The following is a 26,835-nucleotide window of genomic DNA, read 5'->3' on the forward strand; positions in this document are numbered from 1 at the left end:
ATCCTGTATCACCCAAAATTATGTCTGGTGTTAGTTTCCATTTAATGTGTTTGTATTTCTTGATACCCATTTGGGCCTAATAGAGATTCCAACTCTTATATTCCTATTATTACTTTTCTGTGTTAGTGTTTTTGAGCACCTCGAGACATGTGCCAGTGCATAAAATGTGTTATTTTCTATGTTCCTCGGGGACGCGTCCCCGGCCGAAAAACCCTTGTTTCTGAGACGAGGACTAGGGGACGAGTAGGGGATATCCCCCAGCTATCCCCAAAATTTGCAAATCAGCAGGGGACATCTCCGAAACTCGAGGACTACTGGGAAAGAAAAGGCCGTCCCTGGTATGGAAAGGGGACATCTTGAAGTCCCCTAACCTTTTTTTTTGAAGCTTAAAAAAAGAATATAAAACAGCTAGACGTCCTCGGTACTTGGTCATCCAGTGGGTTCTGCCTCTCCAAATGTCCTAAAAGGTCAAAAAAACCACATTGTGGTTGTTTTGTTATTTGTTTGATTTTGCCTGTGAAGTTGGGAGTGTGTTGCAGCTGGCTCAGGTTTTCATTTTGCAAGAAGACGTGATTTTTTTTGCTTCCGAGAGCTTGAGCAGCAGTATAGTTCATTTTTCTAAATTTTGTTTTCTATGTTGAACTTGAACATGATGATGAAATTTTATGACAACCCTCTAGCCTTTGGCCATATTTAGAGTTCCAGAGTTTTATGATATTGTTCACTGCTAAACTTATATATATATATATATTTGTTCACATATTGATATGCATATTGACAATTAAGTACTGAAATTGGTTATTATTTCCTAGATGACATTCAAATGGTGTATGTTAAGGTTCTATAATTTTAAAATGACATGGTTTGTGCTTAGTTTCATATGAATGACATGTATATTTGCAATTTTCAGTGTATATTTTAAAATTTCCCTATATATATAGCTGCCCCCCCCCCCCCCCCCCCCCCCCCCATCCCCAAAATTGCCAAAAAAAATTGCGGTCCCGAAAACCCGTCCTGCCGTCCCCGTCTCGAAAACTCAGGGGAACATAGGTTATTTTGTAGTAGGGCCATAACTATGATGAGTTAGAGGGTGTAAGTTGGAGGGATTGTTGTAATTGTAATTTCAAGCACTCCAGAAAAAGAATCAGGTCAGAAGGTTTCACCGTTTGAAAGTTATTGCTGTTTTAAGTTGCTTGGAGACCTCCTAAGAACATTTCCATGTCAGATTTGAGGCACTAAACAGCCTTGTATAGGCCCACAAAATGTGGAATGAGTGAAGTTGGTCCCAAAACATATAGAGTGCTCAGAGAGCTTTCCAGAAATGTAAACGGTTCGTCAATCAGAGTCCCAGATCAAAAGTTATGCCTCCTGGAAGTTGAACTATCATTTTTGGAAGCTTCTAATTTTGCACCGACTTTTGACGTGTCTTCTAGATCCTTTTGTTTTGGCAGTGGATTGAAAATTACTGCAGTTTTAAGTTGCCTTGAGACCTCCTAAGAACATTTCCAAGTCAGATTCAAGGCACCAAACAGTCTCGTACAGGCCCGCAAAATGTGGATTGAGTAAGTTGGTCCCAAAGCATATAGAGTGTTTAGAGAGCTTTCCAGAAATGTAAACGATTCGTCAATCAGAGTCCCAGAGCAAAAGTTATGCCTCCTGGAAGTTGGACTATCATTTCTGGAAGCTTTTAATTTTGTACTGACTTTTGACATGTCTTCTAGACCCTTTTGTTTTGGCGGCAGATGCCAACTGGCATAATCTAAAGTGTATTCCTAACCCTAAACCTAATTCGGGTTACTTAAGGCCAATTCTTGCGATATAAAGGTAGTTTTGACAGAGTTTGGGAGAAGGTATTGTGAGAAGGGTTTTTTCTCTAGGAAGATAATATTGTACTATGAGAAGGGTTTTTCTCTCTAGGAACTGATAATATTGTAAGCCCGCAGGGCATGTAGTTGAGTTTGCTTTTTCTGTAATGAATGTAATAGCATATCATTCCTGATAATAGAAGTCTCCTTTTTTGTTGTGTTAATTTTGTTTTGGGTTGTGTCCTCATCAAGTGGTATAAGAGCAAGAGTTCCTTAGTGTGTAGATAGAGCACTGATTGTGAGGCAGTTTGCACCAGGACTGTGTGGTTGTGGGTTTTGAGAGAGTGAGAAGATGCCTCCATGAAGAGAATGTGGTGGAAGGGCCGTAGGGGTTCCCTTGAGGTTTGAGCCCTTTAAAGACAAGTTCAAGCATTGCAAGAGGAGATCCATAGAGGAATAAATCTTGCTGTAAGAGATGAAAGTGAGGGTGAAAACGAAGAAGGAAATGTTGTGTAGGAGGGAGACGAAGAGTTGTTGAAGAAGAAGGTGACAGATCAAGCTGTGTTCCAAGTGGATTGTGATGCTAGTGGTATTGCCATTGGCGTATTGAGCCAAGAAAGTAAGCCTATTTTGCATATTTTAGTGAGAAATTGAATAATGCAAAGAAGTATCATGTTTATGATCAGGAGTTTTATGCAATTTTCTATGCAATAGTTTAGGGTTTAAAGAAATGGAGGCATTATTTGTTGCCAAAAGAATTTGTTCTATATACCGATCATTAGGCATTACAATACCTAAATAGCCAAGGTAAATTGAATCAGAGACATTTGGAATGGGTAGAACTCTTGCAGAGCTATACATTTGTATTGAAACATAGAAGTGGGAGATTGAATAGGGTTGTAAATGCATTAAGTAGGAGGCAATTGTTACTAATAGAAATGCAGGTTGAAGTGGTTGGGTTTAATGAACTCAAGACTCTACCCTGAGGATCCTGATTTTGCAGAGGCTTGGAAGGCCTGTAAGGAACTTGTTACATGATCCAGAATGGTATGTTGTTCAAGGGTAGTCAACTGTGTGTTCCAAAAGTTCCATGAGGGAGAACTTGACCAAGGAGAAACATAGTGGAGGGATGGCAGGATACTCTAGTCAAGATAAGACCATTGCTATTGTTAGTGAACATTATTTCTATCCTCAATTGTCATAGGATGTGAAGAAGTTTGTGCAGAGTTGTTGAGTGTGTTAGACAACTAAAGGATTCAGTTAGAATATTGGACTCGATTAGCCATTGCATGTTCCATCTAGACCTTGGGAAGACATAAGCATGGATTTTGTTCTTGGGTTGCCAAGGACACAAGGGGGTAATGATTCAATATTTGTGGTGGTTGTAAGGTTCTCAAAGATGACTCATTTCATTCTTTGTCACAAGACTCTTGATGTGGTTCATATTGCAGAGTAATTTGGTGAGGTGTTTAGTAGGGGATAAGTCCAAGGGATGGGATTTGATTCTACCACAACTAGAATTCTGTGAATTGTGGTACTGGTAGGTCACCATTCCAAATTGTGTATGGGAGTAGTCCAAGGACTACAACAAAGTTGAGGAAGATGAAGCAAAGACAAAGAATTAGTGTTGAGGTAGAAGACTTTACTGTACATGTCAAGAGCCTACATGAGGAATTACGCGAGCATATTGCCAAGATGAACATGCAGTATAAGGCTAGAGCAGATCAAAAGTGGAGACATAACGAGTTCCAAGTTGGGGATGTATTTATGGTGTACTTGAGAAAGAAATGATTTCTTCTGGGCACCTACAACAAGTCGAAGAAGATGAAATTTGGTCCCTGCAAGATTTTGAAGAAACATGATTCAAGGAATGCATATGAGGTGGAGTTGCCAGATGGAATTCATATATCTACTAGTTTCAATATTACAGACTTAACAAAATATCACAAAGATGGTGTAGGGGAGGAGTTGATACTTGAGCCATGTCCTATTCCTATTTCTGAGGAGATTGAAGAAATCCTGGATAGCCGCATGGGAAGGAGTACTAGAAACATGCCGTATGAGGAGTACCTAGTGAAGTGGAAAGGACGACCAATGGAAGATTCGACCTGGTTATCCAAGGTGGAGGTTGCCTGTTTGGGCTTTCCTCAACTAGTTGTAAAGTGATAGCGTCACTTTTCAATTTACCCTGGGTGTTTGATGCAGGAGCATCTAGTGGTGTAAGGGCAATCTTGTATCACCCAAAAATATGCTTAGGGTTAGTTTTTGTTTAATGTGTTTGTATTTTAACTTATTGGATACCCATTTGTTTTAATAAAGATTTTAACTCTCCTTTTCTTGTTATTACTTTTTTGGGTTAGTGTTTTTGAGCACCTCGAGGCACGTGCTAGTGCAAAAAATGAGTTATTTGTAACAGAGCCATAATTATGATGAGTTAGAGCATGTAAGTTGGAGGGATGGTTGTAATTGTAAATTAAGCACTCCATAAAAAGAATCAGGTCAAAAGGTTTCACAGTTTGAAAGTTATTGGAGTTCTAAGTTGCCTAGAGACTTCCTAAGAATGCTTCAAAGTCAGATTTGAGGCACTAAACAACCTCGTACAAGCCCTAAAAATTGGGGACGAGCGAGGCTGGTCCATATGCATATGGAGCGCTTAGAGAGCTTTTCGGGAATGTGAATAGTTCATCGATTGGATTCTTAGATCAAAAGTTTATGCCTCCTAGAAGTTGGACTACCATTTTTGGAAGCTTCTATTTTTGCTCCGACTTCTGACGAGTCTTCTAGAACCTTCAATTTTGGTAGTGGATGTCAAATGGCATAATCTAAAGTGTGTTCGTAACCCTAAACCTTATTTGGTTTTCTTAATGCAAATTCTTGCGATGTAAACATAGTTCTAGTAGAGTTTGGGAAAGTTACTGTGAGAAGGGTTTTTTCTCCAAAAGGTGATAATATTGTAAGCCCACAAGGCATGTAGTTGAGTCTGTTTTTGCTGTAATGAATTTAATAGCATAACATTCCTAATAATAAAAGTCTCGTTTTCTGTTGTGTTAATTTTGTCTTGGGTTGTGCCCTTCTCAAAACTAGACAAAACTATACATGAGTGGACCTTAAGATTCATGGGATGACAACTATCATGCTCTAAATATTCTAAATTTGAGCCGTCAAAAATTCTAGCTTCGCCCTTAAGAAAAGAGCATACTCTTTTCTTCATCTTGTTGTTTTTATAGAGCTTGGGAAGGATAAATTTTACTTTTTCTAGATTCTTTAGGTCCAGAGTTAGGGGGATTTGATATCCATAGGTGTGAATGCATTATTTGAGCCAAAGAGAATTGTCTCCTCTAATAATTTTAAACCAACGCAATAGGAAATTGATTTTACGTTCCATGTCTGGCCATAGAGTGTCAAAGGACTTAGAGTCTCTGAGAACCAGAATAGGATGTTGTTAGTGAATAGATTGTCCTCCAAAGAAATAAATTCAAAATAATCCCAAAAGCCCAAGTTAGAAGACTAAATATGCACTAACAGTTGGGTCACTTCGCTATTGAAAAGCGTAAGCACCCTTTGAATTTATCCGGGTACAACTCCCCGCGTAAGATTTATAATGAATTCATAGCAATACAAATATGAATGCTTTTAACCATAAAGCAGAAAAGGTTTACAAACATCTATCCGTAAATACGAAATAGATGCGGAAGAACTAAATAGCTAAAAGAAAATAAATGACACAAAGTGCATTTATCCAGATTTTACATAACAGAAAGAATGAAAACAAGGAATAAATCTTCCATCTTCTTGAGAAAGTGAAGAATCAGAGCCTTAAAGATATCTTGAAATAATAACATAGAAAACGGTGACATTAAAATGCATTTTAGAGAAAACTGAAAGTTATACAAAGATCACAATCAGTGGAAAGAAAACTGCCCAAACTCGAAGTTTTGATGTGCAATTATCTTCCAATCTCCCTTCTCTAAAGCGTAAAACATTACATAGACCTTATTACACATATGCATTAAAATCACTACCTAGGAAAACAAAAATTATACTCTTCCATTACGCTAGAAATCAAAATCTCTCCTTTTTCCCAACACACAGTTTAGAAAAAATGACAAGAGCTCTGCTCTTCCACAGCCCACAGTCTGCTCTCTTTCCCCTTGGAAGAACTTAAGAAAAACTCTAAAAATTGGAACCCCTGGAACCTCTGCCATGCCATCGTAAATAGAGCTTCTTTTTCCACTTTCGGTTTTGATAACCGTTTCTTGCTAGTTCTCATCTTTTATTTCGATAAGATTTTTATTAGTTATTAAAAACGGACTTTGATATTGCCCTTTCTATAGAGTTTATTAAGAACTCTCGTAAATATCTCACTCATATCCCTTGTTTAATATACTATGATAAAGTTTTTAGAAACCTTTTAAAAGTCTCCATATATTCTGTTCATAAGTAAGGGAATATTTGAGGGGAGAATATAATGTTTTTAATAAAACACTATAAAATTCTTCAAATAAAACTAGCACTTGTTTGTAGACACGGGTTGCTATGCACATGGCATTTGTTCAAATGACTCTTCATACTTAAATTAACAAATCCCCAATCTCGTAGATTATTTGTTAGAGAATTATCTGCACTTTGTCAAACACCCCACAGAGCACGCAATTGCATAATCAATCTCCCTTCTCCATCATGATCCCGTGATTTTGCTTCCAACCCAAGCTCACAGTTTCTCACGAACACCATTGAGGCCTCCGAATTCAATTTAGATCCGCTTTGACATAAGAGTCCATTGATTTTAGCATAACTCCTATTTACCAACAATGCTTAAATGTTTAGTTCCCCGAATGGGGAAATCAATATGGTCGTGTGCTGGTTTGTAGAGCCACATGTTATGATTGTCTCCCATCTTTTATTGCATCACGGGACAGGGTATTGTCCATCCTCTTTTCCTGCTACGTGAAGGTCACCATCTAAGTGTCCATAGATTCCAATCAACATCCGCCGACTCCAACATTTTGTCAAATGGTTCCCATGTTGGCGTTGGACTCGTTGTGACTTTATGAACTACCAACTCACAAGTTTCTAATCAAACAAATTGAACTTGGTTGCCGAAGTTGATCAAGATATGAAAGCTATTGTCTTCTTTAATGATTTTGGGGACTATGTAATGTGTTCCTACAGTTGCCTTGAGATCCACACGACTTTTTCCAACTTATAACGGTGACATGACATCTTATGCGGGTTGAAATTGCTTAACACAGTGAGCGACACCATATAATCCATGTGGTGACATGATGAAGTGATCGGGTGTGATCGTCGACTTTGGCATCTTTTCCAATTCCTGGCATGTCGACACTATGATAAATCTTCAAGATTTGAGGTGGTGAGCTGCATGAGAGCCACTCAGGTGGATGTCAATGCGGCTTAACGAGGATGAGCAGTGAGCTTTGTGGGTGCGGCCATGGGGATTGCAAGTGTTAGGTTTGAGCATTTTGTTAAATAGTTCACATGCATTGTCCATGTTTTGCGCTACCTGAGCTCTGCCTCATTAATGCCAAATTGCACGGGATCCCTTCATGCCACAGCAACAGCCCTATAGAGCTCATCTAGTTGCCATTCTATGCTTTCACATCTTGCTAGTAGTCATTTCCAAGACGTCCCCGATTACTTGGTCTCGACAAGAGTTGTTCATAGCTTTTGAATGCAGTTTGCGAATTATCCACCACCGACGTCAAGCCTTTACATGAAGTCGTGAGGAACTATAGGTGACATTCCTGCCATCGACATCTATCATGTCCAATGGCTACATTTAGCACGTCGTGGCTACATTTAGCACGTCGTGCCTTCTCGTGGCACTTTCTTTGTTTTCCAATATCCGTCTACATTTGACTTTGGCATGATTTCCACAAGCCGTGATCATATTGACACTTAGTCAAATGGTTGGCTTGGTCCCTATTTGTATCTTCATTTTTGGGTACACATCCTTATCAAATCTTGAAGCATGTGAGTCATTTCAAGGACTTATATGGGCACTGTCGCTTCTTCTCGCCCGAGGCTATGTGACGCCTTTGCTTCTTGTTCATCCCATCTTCAAGTCTTAAAGACTCGATGCTTACTGAAAAGCTTGTGCTTATGCCAAATCTTTTAAACCAACACTTTTGACATAGTCTTTGAGAGAGAGCTCGAGAGTTAACATTTCATGAATTGGCTTTTCACATGGATTTCAAATGGGTCTTAATTAAGGAATATACCAGAACACACATGGAGGCAGTTTCAACATGTGTCATCTTCATGTACACATGACATAGTCGATCAACACTTCCTGGTTCCTATCTGTATCTTCATTTTTGGGTACACGTCCTTATCAAATCTTGAAGCATGTGAGTCATTTCAAGGACTTCTTTGGGCACAGTTGCTTCTTCTCGCCCGAGGCTATGTGATGCCTTTGCTTGTTGTTCATCCCATCTTCAAGGCTTAAAGACTCGATGCTTACTGAAAAGCTTGTGCTTATGTCAAATATTTTAAACCAACACTTTTGATGTAGTCTTTGAGAGAGAGCCCAAGAGTTAACATTTCATGAATCAGCTTTTCACATAGATTTTTAATGGGTCTTAATTAAGGAATATACCAGAACACACATGGAGGCATTTTCAACATGTGTCATCTTCACGTACACATGACATAGTCGATCAACACTTCATCAGTCCAATTTGAATGCTCTCACATCCTAATTGACCAACCATAGTATTCAATGACACACTCTACTTGGGTCTTCCAAATTTCTTGTAAGATGGCAAACTTCAAATCTTCTGAATCATCATGATCTGAAATTTTGAATAAACTGCATTTCTAAACTGGCCACGAATTCACTGAATTCGAACTACAATCTTATGTCACACCTTGAACCTTTGACCTTTGAAACATTTGACTTCCGTGCTTAACTTGCATGATGAACCACTTTGAACCGCTTCGAACCATGGTTTAAAGGAGTTCAAGACCATAAATTGAAAATTTAAATACTGGGTCCATATTGGGTACCAATAGATGTCTAGCAAGCTTTGCAAATTCTAGACTGACAACAACTTCTTCCATGTATGCCTTTGAAAAGAGAATTTCTCCCCTTTTATATATACTAGAAACAATATCAATGATACCTTTGAGCCATTTTTAGCGAAAACAACTTCATAGAGTGTTAGTATTATCTCATTTGTCCACTTTAGCTTGAAAAAGACATGCAATGAAAGTGCCTATGACATCACTGTTAGTGCGCCAAGTTTTACTATAATCAAAATGCCTTTCACCAAGCATCCTTTCCACGACTTGTCTTGCTAGATCGTCCAATTTATTTAGGATTTTGTTCCATCTTTCTGGCTTGACATCGCTCAAAAAAGTCACAGTTCTTACTTCAGAGTCATGAAATAGTATAATATTAGTCTTCATTATTGAGTTGATTAGTTTAATAGGGATTGTGAATAAATATAGGGGAGGAATTTTGTAGAGTATTTTGGAAAGAGCTCAAGTCCTAATATTGGGAATGGTAGAACGTTCCTATCCTTAAATTATGGCACTTTATGAATAATTGTCGAGCATGGGGAGCTTCTGTAGGGAATAAGGGACAACATAGCACCAAGTCAATTAGGAATACAGGTCTGATTGGCACTTGGATATACTAGTTATGTGTTGTATTCATGACAAGATATATTCTTGAGTTCACAACAGATAGGGATTTTGTACATCGCAAAGGTTTATTGGGTCAACGAAGTCAACACAAAACAGGTTAAGCTACGCGAGTGTGGGATTGTGTTCATATGTAGATGCTACATCTATCTTTGCTTATGTTTATGTTGAGGTTTGGCTGAGTTACAATTCATTTAGTAAAGACTGGTAGTAAACCAATGTGCAACAAATATTGAGAGAGGGTAAATTGGTTGTACCTTATCAGCAAGATAGAATTAAGGTGAGCAAGCTTGGTTGTTGTTGAAGACATGTTCGTGATGCAATGTACATGTCAGCAAGTCTTGGAGATCATTCTGGAAAGCCCAGGGAAGTAAAATGTGCAATATGTTTTACTGGCAATTAATTATGTTGGTGAAATGTGTTGATCCTTATTGGATAATTTGTTAAATGTATTATAATGCATGGGAACATAATTGTAATAATTGTAATGATGCTCAAGGAGGCATGTATGCCTTAGTGAGGTCCTATGTGATTAATTGTATATTGGGAAAGCCCTAACAAACTGACATAATTAGTTATTTCTATTTGGATAGGGTGTAAAGAAAAGATGTTTTCCTTGGATGTATTGTAATGGAATATCACATGTAATGTATGGATGGTGATATGATGCGAGCTTGGAGGCTAGATTATCAGAGTAGATCATAGATAGAGTTAGTTGATGTTGGTACATGATAGTGAGCTTCAAACGAACTGTATTGGCAATTGAGTTGTAGTATTGGTTAGTTCAGTACATTGGATTTGTTATCTTGAAGATCTACTCTTTGTTGTTGACTAATGCAATTTGGATGTTAAGATGTCTTCCTATTAGCCTTTAATAGAGTTTGAACCTTCTAACAAGGGTTCAAGGTCTCCTAACAAGGATATGTCCTTTAACATGGACTGTTGTACTGATTGCATTGTATTTGGCTCATAATAGGGTCACATCCTTTCACAAGGAATTTATATATTAGTACACTATCTTGTGGGTTGCCATCCCCATCGGGGTTTTCCCTCTAATCAAGAGTTTCCCTAGTCAACAAATCATTTTGTCATTGTGCATGGTTTATCTCTTATTATGCTTCATTGTTTTGGTTATTGAAGTTGGATATGATAAGTTGGACTTAAGTTTGATTTGGTTACAATTGATTCACCCCCTCCACCTCTTTGTTGTGTGTAAGGACTTTACTTTCAAAGTCATCATGACAAGGAATTGTGAAGAGAATGAGGGGCAAAAGGGAGAAAATAGTATAGATAGATGATGATAAAAAGAAGAAAGTAATAAAGGAGAGACAAAAGGAAAATAAATATCGGAGAAGCTAAAAGGAAATGAAAGGCAAAGAAATAAATATAGATATACATATATGAATTTATATAAGTGCATCTAAATATAAAAGACTATATATATATGTGTGTGTGTGTGTGTGTATATATATATAGATATTTGAAAATCGATATGGATAAATAAAATATGTGTGTGTGTGTGTGTGTCTATATATGTGTAAATATGTACACACACACATATATGGCTACATATATGCATATTTATAAAATTATATGTATGAAGTATGAATGTGTGTATATATATATATGCCTCTTTGCAAATGGAAATATGAGTTGAAATAGGTGTTAGAATAAGGAAAAGAGGGGTTAAAATAGAAAAGAGGGGTCAAGACCAGCTAACGAGAGAAACAGCAAGCTTTAATGGGAGTTATAAATATATATTAATATATGAGGAAATGGATATCGTTGTATGAGAATTTTGTGAAGTCTTACATATTAAATGTATTACTTCATTTTGTATGTAGCTAATATCTACTTGTGCAATCCATTTTGTTCAGTATTAATGGATAATATCTACCTGTTCTGTACTTGATGCCATCAACAACTATGCTGTTAGAATTTTCTATTGTCTTGCTTTAGATTCAGCCAAAGGGCCACCAAAGGCTCAAAGTGGTTGCTTATTAAGGCCTCATTGGGGTTTGAGTTCAAAGAGACCTAGAGTGAGGGTGGGGCGAAGGGGTTAAACAAAGGGAATGCCATCAATGGAAATTTGCAAGGCAGCAACCGTAGCATTTATAAGCATACAACGAAAAGGACAAGGATATATGTAAATATATAAATAAATGAATATATGTGTGTGTGTGTGTGTATACATACATATATATATGTATGTATGTATGTATGTATATAAATAAATGTGTTTAAATAGGTTGAAATAGTTGTTTTTAGCTACAGTTCTATGATTATGAGTTTTAAACTACTAATTTGATAATATGCCTAGTTTATTTGTAGAAGACTGGATTTGGAATAAATCAGTGGTAGAGGAACTTAGAAAAATTAATGAGACGTTAACTAAGCTTATTTACGAGACTGGGATCATTTTTTATATTAGTAAATTCATATATGTTTCTTACTAAAGTTTAACTATTAGGTTGTCTGTGATTTGTTGTAAACTTCTAGTTGATTATAATTCTATTGGCCGAAGATGAGGAATGATGTAGAGCAATATGTAAGAACATGTCTTGTGTGTCAGCAAGATAAGCTAGTGGCCATGTTACCTGGCAGATTGCTCTTACCATTGCCTGTTCCAGTTCGACCTTGGGCTAGCATTTCCCTCGACTTCATCACCCAGCTACCCCATGTTGAAGGGTTCGACAGCATCATGGTGGTAGTAGAACACTTCACAAAGTATGGGACATTCATTCCATGTAAGTACCCCTGCATTGCTGAAGTTGTGGCTCAGTTGTTTTTTAGTAATGTTATAAAGTTGTGGGGTGTACCTCTTAGTATGATCAGCGATAGAGACCCGAGGTTCACTTCCAAGTTCTGGATAGAGTTGTTCAAGTTAGTTGGAACTAAGCTTTTGATGAGCATGAGCTATCCTCCTCAAATGGATGGTCAGACTGAACGGGTTAATGCTTTGCTAGAGGATTACTTAAGGCACATTGTGAATGGTGATCAAAAGAATTGGCTAAAGTTGTTAGAAATTGCACAGTTCAGTTATAATCTGTAGAAGAGTGGTTCAAGCCTTTGAGTTGGCGACTGGTCAACAGCCTTTGACACCACACACTTTGTTGAGTGGATATCAAGGAAGTGATGTTACTGCAGTTGGTGTGGTTAAAAGGTGGAATGATCAGATAGATGCTGCAAGGTATCATCTTATGCTTGCTGGTAACCGAATGAAAAAGTTTGCAGACCGTAGGAGGCGGGAACTTGATTTCAAGGTTGGTGACAAGATTTTGTTGAGAATGTAAAGTTGAATCCTACAAATGGGATATAACTCAGGCCTATCTAAGAGAGTTTGTGGATGTTTATCTGTTTGTCTTAATTAGGTCCTAATTGTGAGATGAAGGAAACATTTGCAACTTTATTGGCTGGTTAATCTGCTTCCTTATTACCTTCTCTATAAAAGTGTTTACATGATGTTAGTTCAAAATATGTTTAGAGTTTTAGGGCCTTCTCTACTGTTGAATTAAGTTGCCAATTGTGAGTAGAGCTCTTACGTATAGTGTTAATCACAATTTGGGAGTCCCCTTCGATTTCTAAGTTTCTAACTCCCATGGATTTTACATAGAAGAAGACCTCTTAATAAGGCCTTCAATTTCAATTGTGTTATTTGAAGTTGAGCCAACGGGTTTGGCTAGTTTTCCACGTACTTGGTTCTCCCAATTATGTATAACGCATCCAATCCCAATAAACCTTGGATTACCTTGAGAGGCTCCATCGAAATTTAGTTTATGCCAATTAACTTTAGGTGGTGTTAATTTGCAATTTTTCCTTGCAATTACAGAGTCTTTACTTCCTTCACCTATTTAAGTGGGCATTATTAATCCAAACCATTCTTTTTTCATGTGACTGGCCTATGTAGAGAATAAATTATTATAGCAAATCAAGTTTCCAAACCTATAATTGGCTACTTCAACTATACTAGCTTCTATTTTGTTGAGTCTCTTGTGGGACATGGGTTGTTCGTGGAAGATTCTACGGTTCCTCTCCTTCCACAATTCCCATATGAGTATAGAAGGGGAAATTCCATAAAGGGTTAAAAAGATTACAACCATTCGAAGTAGGCCAACTTTGGAAAGAGATAAGAGGTTATTAGTTAGGGTTATCTGAAAGTGAAGCTTATGGAGAAGCCATAGCCAACAATTTTGTGCATAAGGGCATGTTAGAAGGATACGATCTGTAGTTTCCACTTAGATTTTGAAAGGGCAAGGTATGAAGGGCCTTCAAAAATTAATTTCTTAAACCATTCAGCAGTTAAGATGTGGTTTTGAAGTGCTGCCCAAGAAAACATGCCTGCTTTTAGAAGAAACATTTTAGATTAACAAAGACGATTCGTGAGATTAGTTTGTTGCCAATTTTGTGCATCAACTAAGGATTGATGGCCTTCATTGACATTATATACCTCAGATTCCAAGCCTAATCAAACTAGTGAACCCTCTTTAGACTTGGGAGTAATTAATCTATTATATAAGATAGCAAGAATCTTAAATTTTTGCTTGAGGAGGTAGTGGAATTTTATCCAGGTTTTTCCATTTCCAACTTAAATATGGGTTATTATCAGGGAATTCAGTATAGTTATTGAAGGTTTCTCCCCATAATGATTTTAAGATTTCTTGCATTTGAGGGTAGATAAGTTTTGAATGAGGAGGGTATCCTCATGAATCTTCCCAAAATAGAGCTGGGTTACTATAGCCAATGTCAGAAGAGATTTTTTGGCTAATAATTTCCTTGGTGTCCATAATAAAATTCCAATTTTTTAGAACAATGCATATAAGATTTATTCATTGTTTCGAAAAGCTGAAAGCTTCTATACATTTACATAGAAAGTGCCAGTCTACTTTGTTGGAATCCTTTTGGATGTCTAATTTGATGATCATGCTTGATTCCTTATTTTTAATGACTGAATGGATGAGTTATTGAATGATTATAATCTCATGAGAGAGAGACCTTTTTGGACAACCCCAGTATGTTCTTTTGAAATGATGTTTGAAAATAATGCTTTAATCTAATTGGCTAGAGCCTTTGATAAGATCGTATTGATATTGTTGCATAAAGCTACAGGTCTAAAGTCACTAAAGGTCTTGCAGTTTTCCTTTTCGGGGATAAGAGAAATAAAAGTGTTGTTAATTTCTTTGGGGATGTTCCCCGATTTCCTTGTGTTTTCTTTTGATTCCCATAGCGAATACCAAAAAATGCCAACATTTTTGAAAATAATTGCTTGTAACCCATCCAAGTGAGGGGCCTTATTTGGTTTCATCTTGAAGAATGCATTCTTGATTTCTTCTAAGGTAAAGCTTTTGATTAAAGTTATGTTGTTTTTTTGTGTGATAATTTTAGGGATGCACTTAAGGAATTTTTGATGAAATATGTTGTCTAAAGATTCCCAATTATTTAGAGTTTTTTCAAAAAAAGAGTTTGCTGCTTCATTTATTTTTGAAGGGTCCTTTGTCCATGTCCCTAGACTGTATTTAATATTAGATATTCTGCAAAAAATTCTCCTAGGTTTTGTGTTATCATTAAAGAATTCAGTGTTCCTATCTCCATCTTGGAGCCAAATTTCACGGGATTTCTGTAGAATGTTTCTTCTTTTAAGAGGATCAGTTCTTGTTTTTTAGGTCTTTTTCTTAAAAATATTTATTGTTGTCCATACTGTTATTGATGATATCTTCATTTAATTCTTGAATTTCTCTCTCTACTTCTTCTTTATCTTCTAATATATTCCTAAAATGTTTTTTTTCCGTAGATCCCATTAAGCAATGCTTCTCCCCTTCATCTGCTCCTACAATCACCCATGCAACATTTTCCACAATAATAAGTAGTTCCCATGGTAAATCCATATCAACGATTAACATAGATAATAGTAAAGAAATTAGTTAATAACCATAATTCCGAAACCATGCAACTGCTAACTACTATCATCAACATATGACAAGTAACGGTTAACGACCATCATCATTAAACAGTTATACATTAATAATTGATAACAACCAATTTCATAGGAAACAACGGTTACATTTAACTACCCTTTTCACATGAACAGGAAAGAAAAATCCATTCAACTCAACGGTTATAATAATTTAATTAGGTCAAAATTTTGGGATGTAACACATCTAACCTCTTAGTTATATTGTCTGTACCCGCTCTTTTATTATTCCTGGTGTAAGTTCCATTGTTTGTGTTGATGTCTAAAAAAATGCTGTTAAAGATCCATTTGTTGAATTCTTTCATGGATTGGGACATCTGTCTAAGTCCTCCTTTCTTCTCATAGAGGTCTTTAACTGCATTAAGATCTCCTAAAATATATGTCCAATTAGCATGTTGGCTCATAAATTGATCTCTACTTCTGCATACAGCTATTTTCCCTATGGTGCTAATGGGTCCATATATGTTTATTAAGAAGACTGATAAGTTACTGCTTATGTTTTTAATCCATCTGCCCATCCAGTTATCGTCTTTTACTAATCCTTCATATTTGACCTTTCTAGGATCCCAAATGATTGCTACGCCGCCTGAGGCTGATATTGTCTTGGTGCTACTGATTTGCCATAGACCTAATTTTTTATTAATTTTTCTAGTCTCCTCTGAGGAAATTTTTGTTTAATGAATTATTATTATTTCAGATTAGAGTAATTTTAAACTTTTGTTAAGAAGTCTTTGATTGTTAGGGGCATTTAGGCCCCTAACATTCGAGGTGGTTATTTTCATATCTCTGTAGGAGGGAACTTCTCCCTCCCTGTATTGAACAAGTTGGAAATTTTTGATTGATTCTTTTCTTCTCCATCCAATTTCCTAATTTCTGAAATAGATTTCCTGGCCCTTTTTTATAATACTTTTCCACAGTTGGGAGTTTCTATTCCTTTAATATTACAGGCAATGCCTAATTTGTTATTGTTATTCACATTTGAGTTTATAGTTTGGTCTAATTCTAACTCAACTATTTCTTCTTCCTTATCTAATGTCTCATTGACTTTTCCAATTAAGTCTTCTGACTGGTGACCTGATTGGTTTAACAAGGGGGTTTTGAGCCACATGTCTGTTTATTCAAAGTCTTGATTAATTCCAATTATATCATAAATGACTTCTAGCTCTCGGGGAATTGCTTTCTTGGGCTCTGATGGTTGAGATGCAGGGACACTTGAAAGTTTGCTAATGTTACCTTGCAGCAGAGACATAGGAGATGTCCTTTTGATATTATATATTTTTTAGCTTGATCTTTTAGTTTATGCCAATGTATTTACATTACATGTTTGAAACCTTGTCATTTCTAAAAAGACCCAACTTACAACTATCACCAAGCTATTTGCAAACCATGGGATGTACTAATCATGTACTAGTGTAGGGAAACATAGAGCAGAGCAGAAGACGTTTTGGTGCCTAAAGAAATAACTCCAAAAGTTGAGTGAAGGGATAAGGTCCTCACAGATATCTTCATGTAATGCTATTATAGCTCCCATTAGATTGTTTAGCATTTCTATTTAGGTTATAAGTTTGCAATAATGTCTGTCTGTGTCCTGAGAGTGTTTTTTAACCAGTTCCTGTTCTGAAGTTGCGTTTTGAAGACTTCTTAAGGTTTGCAACTTTGTGCCTTGTAATTAAAATGAACATACGTTAATGCTATTAAAATATGTGAATAAACCCTCAGATGGTTTGACTTGGGATTGGAGGGAAAATTTTGGTAAAAGGAAAGGAGGGAAGTTATTTTGAGGATTATCGCATGACCAATTTGCTACCAGTTTGGAGGAAGATACCTATTTGCAGATTTAATTTCAGCTTTTGACTGATTGTTAACAAAATCTCTCAATTTGAAATTCATCTGCAGTTGTGCAATACCATTCGAGGATGAATTTCATCGGGAATTTCCTTTTGTGAAGAGTCTAGAGCAGGGTTTCCAGCTAAGTCACAGGATTCGTCAAATTTCATCCATGAGATTCGGATTTCAGTGAATTTTTAGTCTTTCCGAACTTCATCCAAATTTTATGATGTTTAATATAATACTGTTATTTATTATAATAGTATTTTATTTTAAATTGATATTGAGTTATTTAGTGAAATTGTTTAGCACTGTTAAACTATGTTGACAATTTTGTGGTTATATTACTAATATTAAAAAATACATAAATATATATAACTAAAATTTAAAGTTGATTTTTTCCGAATTTGCACCTTTGCCAAATTTTATTCGAATTTTTAATTTTATGATTGACGAACTCGAATTTGAATTTGAAACTTGCGACTTAGGTTTCCAGCATAATTAGAAGTATTGTCAAAGGCAGATTGCCATACTGCTCACACCAATTACAGTTCGAACCAACAGCAGGTTTTTGGGAGCCATACTTTTCAGCTACAGAATAGAAATCATAAAACTCAGTGAAACATGAGTAGTATCTGCATTCCCCAGGCGAGTTTCAGTAGATCGGTGATATCTGGGACTGATTGTAGGTCTAGTGATTTGAACTTAAAGGGGAAAGAATACTATATCAAGCGGCCAGTCACTGATACTGCGGATTGAGCTCCAGGTATGCTGGAGCTGCCTTCATATATCAGTCAAATTCTTAACTAGAAGATATGCTGAAGCTGACATCAGTAGGCAGTTGGAGAGAATTTGCATATACCGATTATCTGGCGATCAATTTTTAACATAGTTACATCACCCTGGGAGACGGGGCGACGTGGGGACAAGTTTCCGAGACGGGGGGATAGAGGGACCTTGATTTGGGGACGGCGGGGGACTGGGGGGTGGTGGAGGGAGCAAGGGTGTATATACTATACATATGGTACTTAAAATGCTAGCTATGTAAAGATGTACTACAATTATACAATGTAAGGTACAAAGATGTAAAAAACTTAAAACATTGAACATTGCATTGAAGTTTTCAACTGGAACATCATAATTCATGATCAAATGACAAACAAACAATGAACATTGAACATAGAACATTGAACATCAGCAAATAATAAATATTAGTCTATATATCAGTCTTCAGATCAGTAGTATGAGTATCTAGATTCTACCATCTAATAGTAATCAATGATCATATGAGTCATGACATAAAGATGATTCAGATTTGAATGCATTGTGTGTTGAATTCTTTAGCCTTCCCATCTTCATTCAATAAACAAAAAAACTTATTTGGAAAATATAAACTACAAAAAAACCAATAAAAAGAAAAAGCAAAAAATACTCTAAACTTAAAAAATACAAAAATCGCTGTCAAAGTCAGCTTGGTCAAAAACACGAGACAAGGGTGGTATCTTACAGACTGCGACCTTACGAATTTACCATTTGACTAGGGAGGAATTCAGTTGTCTTTGATAATGTGACAAGAAAGACCCTGGCTACTCAACTGAACACAAATTTTTGTTACTGTACCAAAATGGGTGCTAACATTAACATTTCAGATTCCTTGAAGATTTCCCAAGTCAGTTGCAATTACAAAATAACACCCTAATAAAATATTGATCAACTATTGAAAATAATGTGATGTTAGTTTTGAATATGTAACTTATATGCTAGGAGCATTGGTGTAGGTAGACCCCTAACCCACAGGTTAAACAATTGAAGCAGAACATAATTGTGGCTGTGTATTCCACGTGCAGTCTTCTCCATAGCTCTATTAAGATCATTATATCATCGGCATATGCATATAATACTATGATGAAATTCTTCGACATATATAATTTGTGCATGCGGATATTGCAAACTCCATCAATCATTGTTTATTGTCAGTCCCTCATATGCTGTATATAATATATATGCTAGGAGAAGACCTCATATTACCATACAAAAATTATTAATTTTTTTTTATCTAACAGTATTTTAAAAGATAACCCACTTCTTTAGCAGGTTGAGTCATTTAGTGTAAGGTCATTATGGATTAAAAAGGTGTCGTGAACTATGATAGTTCTCTTATCAGAAAGTGGATATTGCGTGTCTGGGTGATGGTTGCATATTGCCAAATTGCCAATCTATGGATTGCTGCATCTATTATTTATCCAAAGTGCAATGCCCATACTAATCTTGTAGTTGATCTGGGTCAATATCTGTAACTTTTCTGGACAGCTTATTCTTATCTTTCTTGTTCAGGCATTAGTTTAATAATGAGGTTTTCTAGCATGTTCTGTTCTGTTCTGTTCAGTTAAGAGGTCCTTGAATTTATATTTTATTTCTTATTTATTCCACTTCCAAGATTATTGAATTCAATATGACTCTTTAATGTTTAAGAACACCACCATACCAGCACTCATATAATAGCAAATCCTCAACAGCAATAGTGAATTAGCTCTGATAACAGCAGAGCTGGGTGGAAATCCTTCAAACTCTAGACTGCAAGCTGTTACTGTTAACTTACATTGCTATTGTATTCTGCTACCAAGATCACTATCAAGTTGACCGTACAATTCCCGATTAACAGTTGCAATTTGTTTTAAGGCTTAATGGTGATTAACAAATAACAATCCACTATGTGTATAATCTTACTCTTGTTAAAATCACTGCCCTAGTCTTATTTTGAACTTCGTCATTTCTAGAATCCTATGCTAGTTCACCCTAGGGATATAATAGTGGTCTCAGTGCTGGAATCTTTGTTCATAATCTTAATTTCCTTAAAGGCAGCATCTATGACTAACATTTTGACTTTAATAATGATTTGGGGTGCAATTAGATTTGGTGAATTTATGTTTTTGCAATTAGTATTTATGGAGCTCATATTTTATATCTAGAAGATTGTAAATTTTTTGCTTTTGTCTCATCCTGTAATTTATTTTTCTTGGCTAGTTGATTTTACCCAATGGTGTTCATATTCTAAATGTAAAGTCCTATCTTGAAGTTGTTTGAAAGAATGCGAGTTGAAAACAAGATTAGAGATTGTTAATTTGTTATGCTTTTATGGTGACTAAATCAAATTCTAAGGCTCCTGCTACTTATGTAAATGAAATAAGATGAAGCTGTCAAAACAGACATTTTCTCCTTTGGTAAAAGCAGAGTGTTAAATCTGACATTTTGCTTTGCTATATTAGCTTTGATTCTTGAAGTATCAGTAAATTTAATTTGAAACTTCACTACATTTAGTTGTGGAAAACTGGAAACTCAGTAAAATGTGTGCCTTGTTTGTATTTACGGAAATGCATTATTTTGTAAACTCGCAGGTCCAAAAGTCTTGCAGTTGCAGAAAGTTATTGCAATCTGTAAATCTGCAATCTTTGCTTGCTCATTTGGTTCTGGTGGGAAATCATTATCAGAGAAATTTATATACGTTTCTGCAGACTTTCCTGACTATATGGATGCTGATTTTTGTTCAGCAGAGTTTTCATGCTGGGGAATTAACTTCAATAATTTAGGGAATTGGGAATAAATCTGTTTCTAAATTGAGTTACCTTTTGAAGATGGACATTTTACTGTGTCAATTTACTGTCTCATAAATGTGTCTAGAGGAAATTAAGTTAATGCTGCGGTTTGTCCTCACGAGTCACTGGCATCTTTGGTTTAAAAATTTTATCTGGAAATTACTTTTGTCAATTTACTTCATGTGCAAAATACTAGTCTTTTCTATTTTTTCAGCTATTTATTACTTCCAGATTTGCTTGACTAAAAAGGAAATTTATTTATATAGTCCTTAATTGAATGTGTGCTTTGGTTTCTTATGATGTAGCACGCAAGTGATTCTCAGGCTGAAAGTCACCAACTTGGGGAGCAACAGCATGTACATGCTCTCAAAAATGAGTTAAGAGCATCTGCTCCATCTGGAAGACATGAACTTAGTACGACAGAAGATGAGGGTTTTTCAAATGAAAACAACGCAGCAGTATATAGAGTACAGTCCATGACGGAATACGAGAGAAAAGATCTCAAAAATACTACTGGCAAAAGCATTCTAACCATGGAGCAATTGCCTTTGCCAAAAATACCTGGTGGTCAAAGCACAGTCCATAGTAATAAAGAAACAGAAAACCATTATTTATCATCTTTGGACAGCCCAATCAACGCTAGTTCATCTCTTCACAAGGCACATCTACAAAAGAACGTGGAAGAGTTAAGTGGCATTGAAGCTATGGAATTGTATAATAGTGGTGTAACAAATAGTAAGCAGTTAAATTTAGGGGCAGAGAATGATTTTAGATTAGGTTCAGTTAGATTTGAAGCTGCAGCAGCTGAGGCTGAGCTAGATGCTCTTCTTGATGCTTTGGACACACCCTCTAATGGTGGTATGTTGGAAGTGCATGGAACAATATCAGATCATACCTTTACAGAAAAGTCATTATATAAGGATAAGCAGCCTTTTCAGGATCAATTACAAGGCCCTACTAATATAATTGCGAGGAATAACAATACTTTGACTTTGGATGACTCACACACTGAAAAAGTAAATAGAGCACATCATGTGGACACAGCAAAGAATACATCAGGTTCAAAATCCACAGTTGCAACTCTACTGGCTCCCAAGTTGAGCACATTTAAGGAACCTTCAAAGGTTGTAGAGGATGACTTTGATGCATGGCTGGATACATTATGAACTTCCAGCAAGCAACCTTATTATTGCCTGTAAAATATTTAACATGCTTTTATTTTCCTTATTAGCAATGAAGATGAAATTACGGGCATAGCTTTCAGAATTTTAGAAAATCTGTTTATAAATTTGCGTTGACTTCTTGTATGGTATATTTTTCTGTTTTTTAAATTGTATAAATCAAACTGTATGAATGAGCCCCATTCAACTCTTTCTACATGCATATAGCATCCGTACAATTTTATTTTTCTTCCTTCTCATTGAACAATAGAAATATGACGTTAATGCCTTGGAATGCTGTGCAATACTAGAGAGATTTCCATTGCATCCTGTTATTTTATCATTTATTTGTTTCCTTGGAACATAAGTGGAAGAGCTGGGCATGGTCCTAATTTTACTGGAAATGTTTTTTAGTGTCCAAAAAATTTGCTTTGCTCCAATTTGGTTGGTGATTGGGTTTTTTTCTTTAGGTGAAGGGTGCATCATTTGAACATGATATTTGTGTTCTATTTGATCGAGCCACATAGCATTTCCAAGGGTTGACTTTGAAATAAAGCCATGCTTAGGTTGTAGAAAAGCAACTTAAAAAGCACTGGATCATGAGTATTTGTTGCTGATGTCAGATTGGGTTCGGTTACGCTAAAACCAAAAATGCTTCAATTGTCATTTACATTGGGTTTTGAGTTTTCAACTGACAATCTGAGATATTCTTTAGCATGGTCCTTAGCTAGCATGAGTATAACTCAGCAATATTGGAGTTGGGATACCTAGTGATTAGACCATGTGGCCTATCCAGCAGTCAAGAAAGTTCTTAGTTTTTAAATACCACTTCTGTTGTCTTTAGTTTTTCTACATTTTTTTTACATGAAGGTTGGTAATCAATTTTCTGAATGCTCAAAAATATCCATTGCTGATGTTTGAATGCCAATTTTGTAGGATTCAGCAGAAAAATCCAAGGGCTAGAGATTGCATAAAAGATTGGAAATAAGAGATTTTGTGGAACCTACCACTTTTAAGTTTTTACTGAAGAAATTCACCAAACTTTGTATGAGAGTGGGAGTTTGGGAATAAGTTGAATATGAGATACAATGTAACCCAAGGATGTGTCGCTTGTATGTTTAGTCCGTCTCCAGAAAAAAGGGATGTTTCAGGAGCTTGGGAGTGTTTCGGAAACTTGGAGATTGAGACAATGAGTGAAGACAATTCTTCAATTTGGGAGGATGCTTTCTAGGGACATCCCTTCATCATGGAGTGCCAAGGCAATGCACTGATGTCACTGAGAAACTGCAGTTTGAGAACAGGATAAAAAACACTATTGTTAAGGTCAAGAGACTCTAACATGAGTAGATTTTAGCTATGCACGTTTTTAGAATATTGCAGTGATGACCACAAACAAGTTGAAAGAACATATGTGCGTATTTGATACTTTAGGGTGCCCTTGGCAGCTACTCCTGTTATGTTAAAATCAGAAAATGAACAGTAAATACTAAATAGTGCATTGATCCAAGTACAGGGCTGCATACTAACTAAACTGCCCACAGCTTGTGGTAGATCTAATGTGAAGCAAAAATCAAGAGATACATTACAAAAGCCTGTAGATAAAGACATTAGAGCATATGATTTTGGGATCTACCAAATCTGCAAAAAGCCACAGAAAGGTACTAGTATCTTTGTTAACTGTAATAATTACTTGAGTACTATCCTTGTCTGATCAGCATGGTGGAGTAGCTATGAGTCAATCTTATTGAAATACAAAATTTCAATATATCTTGGTGGCATTCACCAGCCTAGTCACTAATTTAAGGGACTATTATTTTGGTCCTTCTCAGCCTGGTAATTGATGACAATGAGAGAAGAGCTAGCAACCAGAAAACTGTACAAGTATCAGTGGCTCAACTTGACTGAAGTAATAATGCAACCCATACCATCTTCCGAGCCTTGAGGAATAATTTCTTGATAAAGGGTTTTATGAGTAACTTGAGCATCTCCAATGTCTTATTCCAAATCCAGCGTAATAGCCACAAATATGGAAGCCACTTCAGAATTCATTTTATAACAGTGCCTTATACATAAGTTTCTTTTCTCAATACCATCTTACTTGCACACAAGATGACCTTTTTCGCTTTTGAGGCCAAGATCTAACTTTATACTAGATATTTCACCCGAAATGCCATTTGTTGTTTCTAGGAGATTTGGCATACATTTGGATCAACTTGTCTTGTTCTAAACAACCGCCACCATTTGAAGAACTGGTGAGAGAATCCACCAAACTCATCACTTAAAATGAATATTCTTTAATGCAACCCTAGTCCCTTTGTTGCATTCAGAAAGTTGTGCTTTTTCTCTCATGCGTGGTAGATATTGTGATGTGATATGAGGGGCTGCTGCAAGTATGAGCAATCATTATCTATCCAGTTCTACGAGTAACTCTAGCATCTCCAACGTCTTATTCCAAATCCAGCTTAATACCCACAAATATGGATGCCACTTCAGAATTCATTCTATAACAGTGCCTTGTACATAAAATTCTTTTCTCAATACCATCTATGTTGCATGCAAGACAACCTTTTTTTTTGTTTTTGAGGACAAGATTTAACTTTATAGTATTCTACTAGATATCTCACGCAAAATGCTATCTGTTGTTTCTAGGAGATATGACATACATTTGTATCCACTTGTCTTGTTCTAAACAACTGCCACCATTTGTAGAACTGGTGAGAGAATCCACCAAAGTCATGTCCTTTTAAAATGGACATTCTTTAATGCCACCCTAGTCCCTCTGTTGCATTCAGCAAGTTGTGCTTTTTCTCTCATGCATGGTAGATATAGTGATGTGATATGAGGGGCTGCTAGCAATCATTACTTGTCAAGTTTTATGAGTAACTCAAGCATTTCCAATTTCTTACTCCAAATTCAGTGTATACCCACAAATATCAAATATGGAAGCCGCTTCAGAATTCATTCTATAACAGTGACTTGTACATGAATTTGTTTTCTCAATACCATCTTACTTGCATGCAAGATGACCTTTTTCTGCTTTTGAGGACAAGATTTAACTTTATACTAGATATCTCACCCAAAATGCTACTTGTTGATTCTAGGAGATTTGAGATATTTTTGGATCTATTTGTCTTGTTCTAAACAATTGCCACCATTTGAAGAACTGGTGAGAGAATCCACCAAAATCATGTCTCTTAAAATGGACATTCTTTAATCTCACCCTAGTCCCTCTGTTGCATTCAGCAAATTGTTCTTTTTCTCTTATGTTTGGTAGATATTGTGATGTGATATAAGGGGCTGCTGCAAGTATGAGCAATCATTACCTGCCAAGTGTTTACCGTATAGGGTAAACGGATATTTATTGCATTCAGAAATCAGAATATGACATTGAACAAGATAGTACTTTATTCATATAAGCAAAGTATACAATCCTGAGTACAACTATATTGATGATCCATAGTTCAATTGGATGCTATACATATGTATCCCGAAGGGGTGACTCAACCGTCACGCAACCTTAAGGATACTAACTAATCCCATCGGTTGTGTTATACTTTGCCGATAACATCATCCACCCCAAAAGAAAAGTTGTCTCCAGATGACAAAATAGAGACAACTAAGTACATCAAAACAAGACTAAGAAGGTGAAGGGTGCATCCTTGGTGGTGTGGGTGTAATAGCCTTCAACTGTGCTTGTAACTCATGCACCTGTTGGGTCTGAGTGTTCAGATCCACCTCAGCCTGCATCTGAATCTCTAAAGTTGTCTTCATCATCTCGGCTATATTCCCAAGCTCCAACTCCTTTGCTTCTGACTCCTTCTATAGCCGACTCCTTTCTTGCTTTGCTTCGTCAAGCTAAGCTAAGAATGTTGTCTTCTTTGCTTTCTTTTCCTGCTTAACTGCCTCCGACTGGGCAATGAGTGGTGCCCGCTCAGACTCCCAAGCTAACTGTTGCATAGCCAAACTTGCTTCTAGTACCACTAATTGGGTAGTTGCCTCCTCTCGAGCCCTCTTTACTGCTCCTTGATCTGCCTATAGTAGGCGTCTCGATACACCTGTACTATCTCTCAGGCAAGGTTCTCCACTCGGCTCTCTACTATCGGCTCTCTAGCAATCCACCCCTGTTGCAGCTCTAGAGTCTTTGTATTAGGTCACCCTCATGCCTAAAAGCATTTTCTAAATGTTGTCGAGCAATCGATTCACATGAAGGATAGAACATGCTCTAACTCTCGCACCACTGTCTCTAGTGCACGTGCCTATGCAGAAATCACCACTTGGCGACCTTGAGTCACCTTATTAGCCAAGTATGCCTCTGCATCCTCCCCCATGGATGTCGATGAGCCTGATACAAGTTGCTCCTATGTGCCCCATCGCTGTCTCGATTGCCTCTAACATCCTCTCAGCAGTGTTATCCGTAGGTGGAGGTGGTAGCTCATTTGTACCAGTGGGGTGACTCTCCTCCTGCAAAGCTATAAGATTCACCTCCTGGGATACTTCTCTCATAGGCGAGAGAATACTGGATGCATGTGCTACTGGTCTGATGTTAAACCTCCAACTCAGATATGCACTCAAGTCTTGCCTTGTACTCGCCCTACTAGTGTCCTCACTAGTAGCCAATAACATAACATCTACAGTGACCACAACATCTTAACCAACTACGTCCAAGCGAACTTGTGGTGCCCTCGAACTCTCAGGTACCTCCTCCTGCGTCGGTATCTCCATGACCTCCTCCTGTGCCTCTTATCACCTTGTCCGGTAAGGCTATAGGTGGTGATGTATGAGGTGTGTCTATGATGGAACCACTGCCTCCAGAA

General features: G+C 36.8%; 1 protein-coding gene across 1 annotated transcript in view; it reads left to right on the plus strand.

Moving 5' to 3' along the window:
• LOC149549828 (phosphorelay protein) overlaps positions 1-22,137 on the plus strand; it is an 85,376-nt gene extending 63,239 nt beyond the window's left edge. Inside the window, exon 4 of the mRNA XM_089793057.1 lies at positions 21,167-22,137. Coding sequence (XP_089649183.1) covers positions 21,167-22,027 — 861 coding nt within the window. The 3' untranslated portion in view covers positions 22,028-22,137. The remainder of the gene's footprint in view (positions 1-21,166) is intronic.
• The last annotated feature ends 4,698 nt before the right edge of the window (positions 22,138-26,835 follow it).

This window comes from Cupressus sempervirens, chromosome 7, assembly GCF_028749045.1.
Source record: "Cupressus sempervirens isolate cs-2001-9-10 chromosome 7, ASM2874904v1, whole genome shotgun sequence".
Classification (NCBI taxonomy): domain Eukaryota; kingdom Viridiplantae; phylum Streptophyta; class Pinopsida; order Cupressales; family Cupressaceae; genus Cupressus; species Cupressus sempervirens.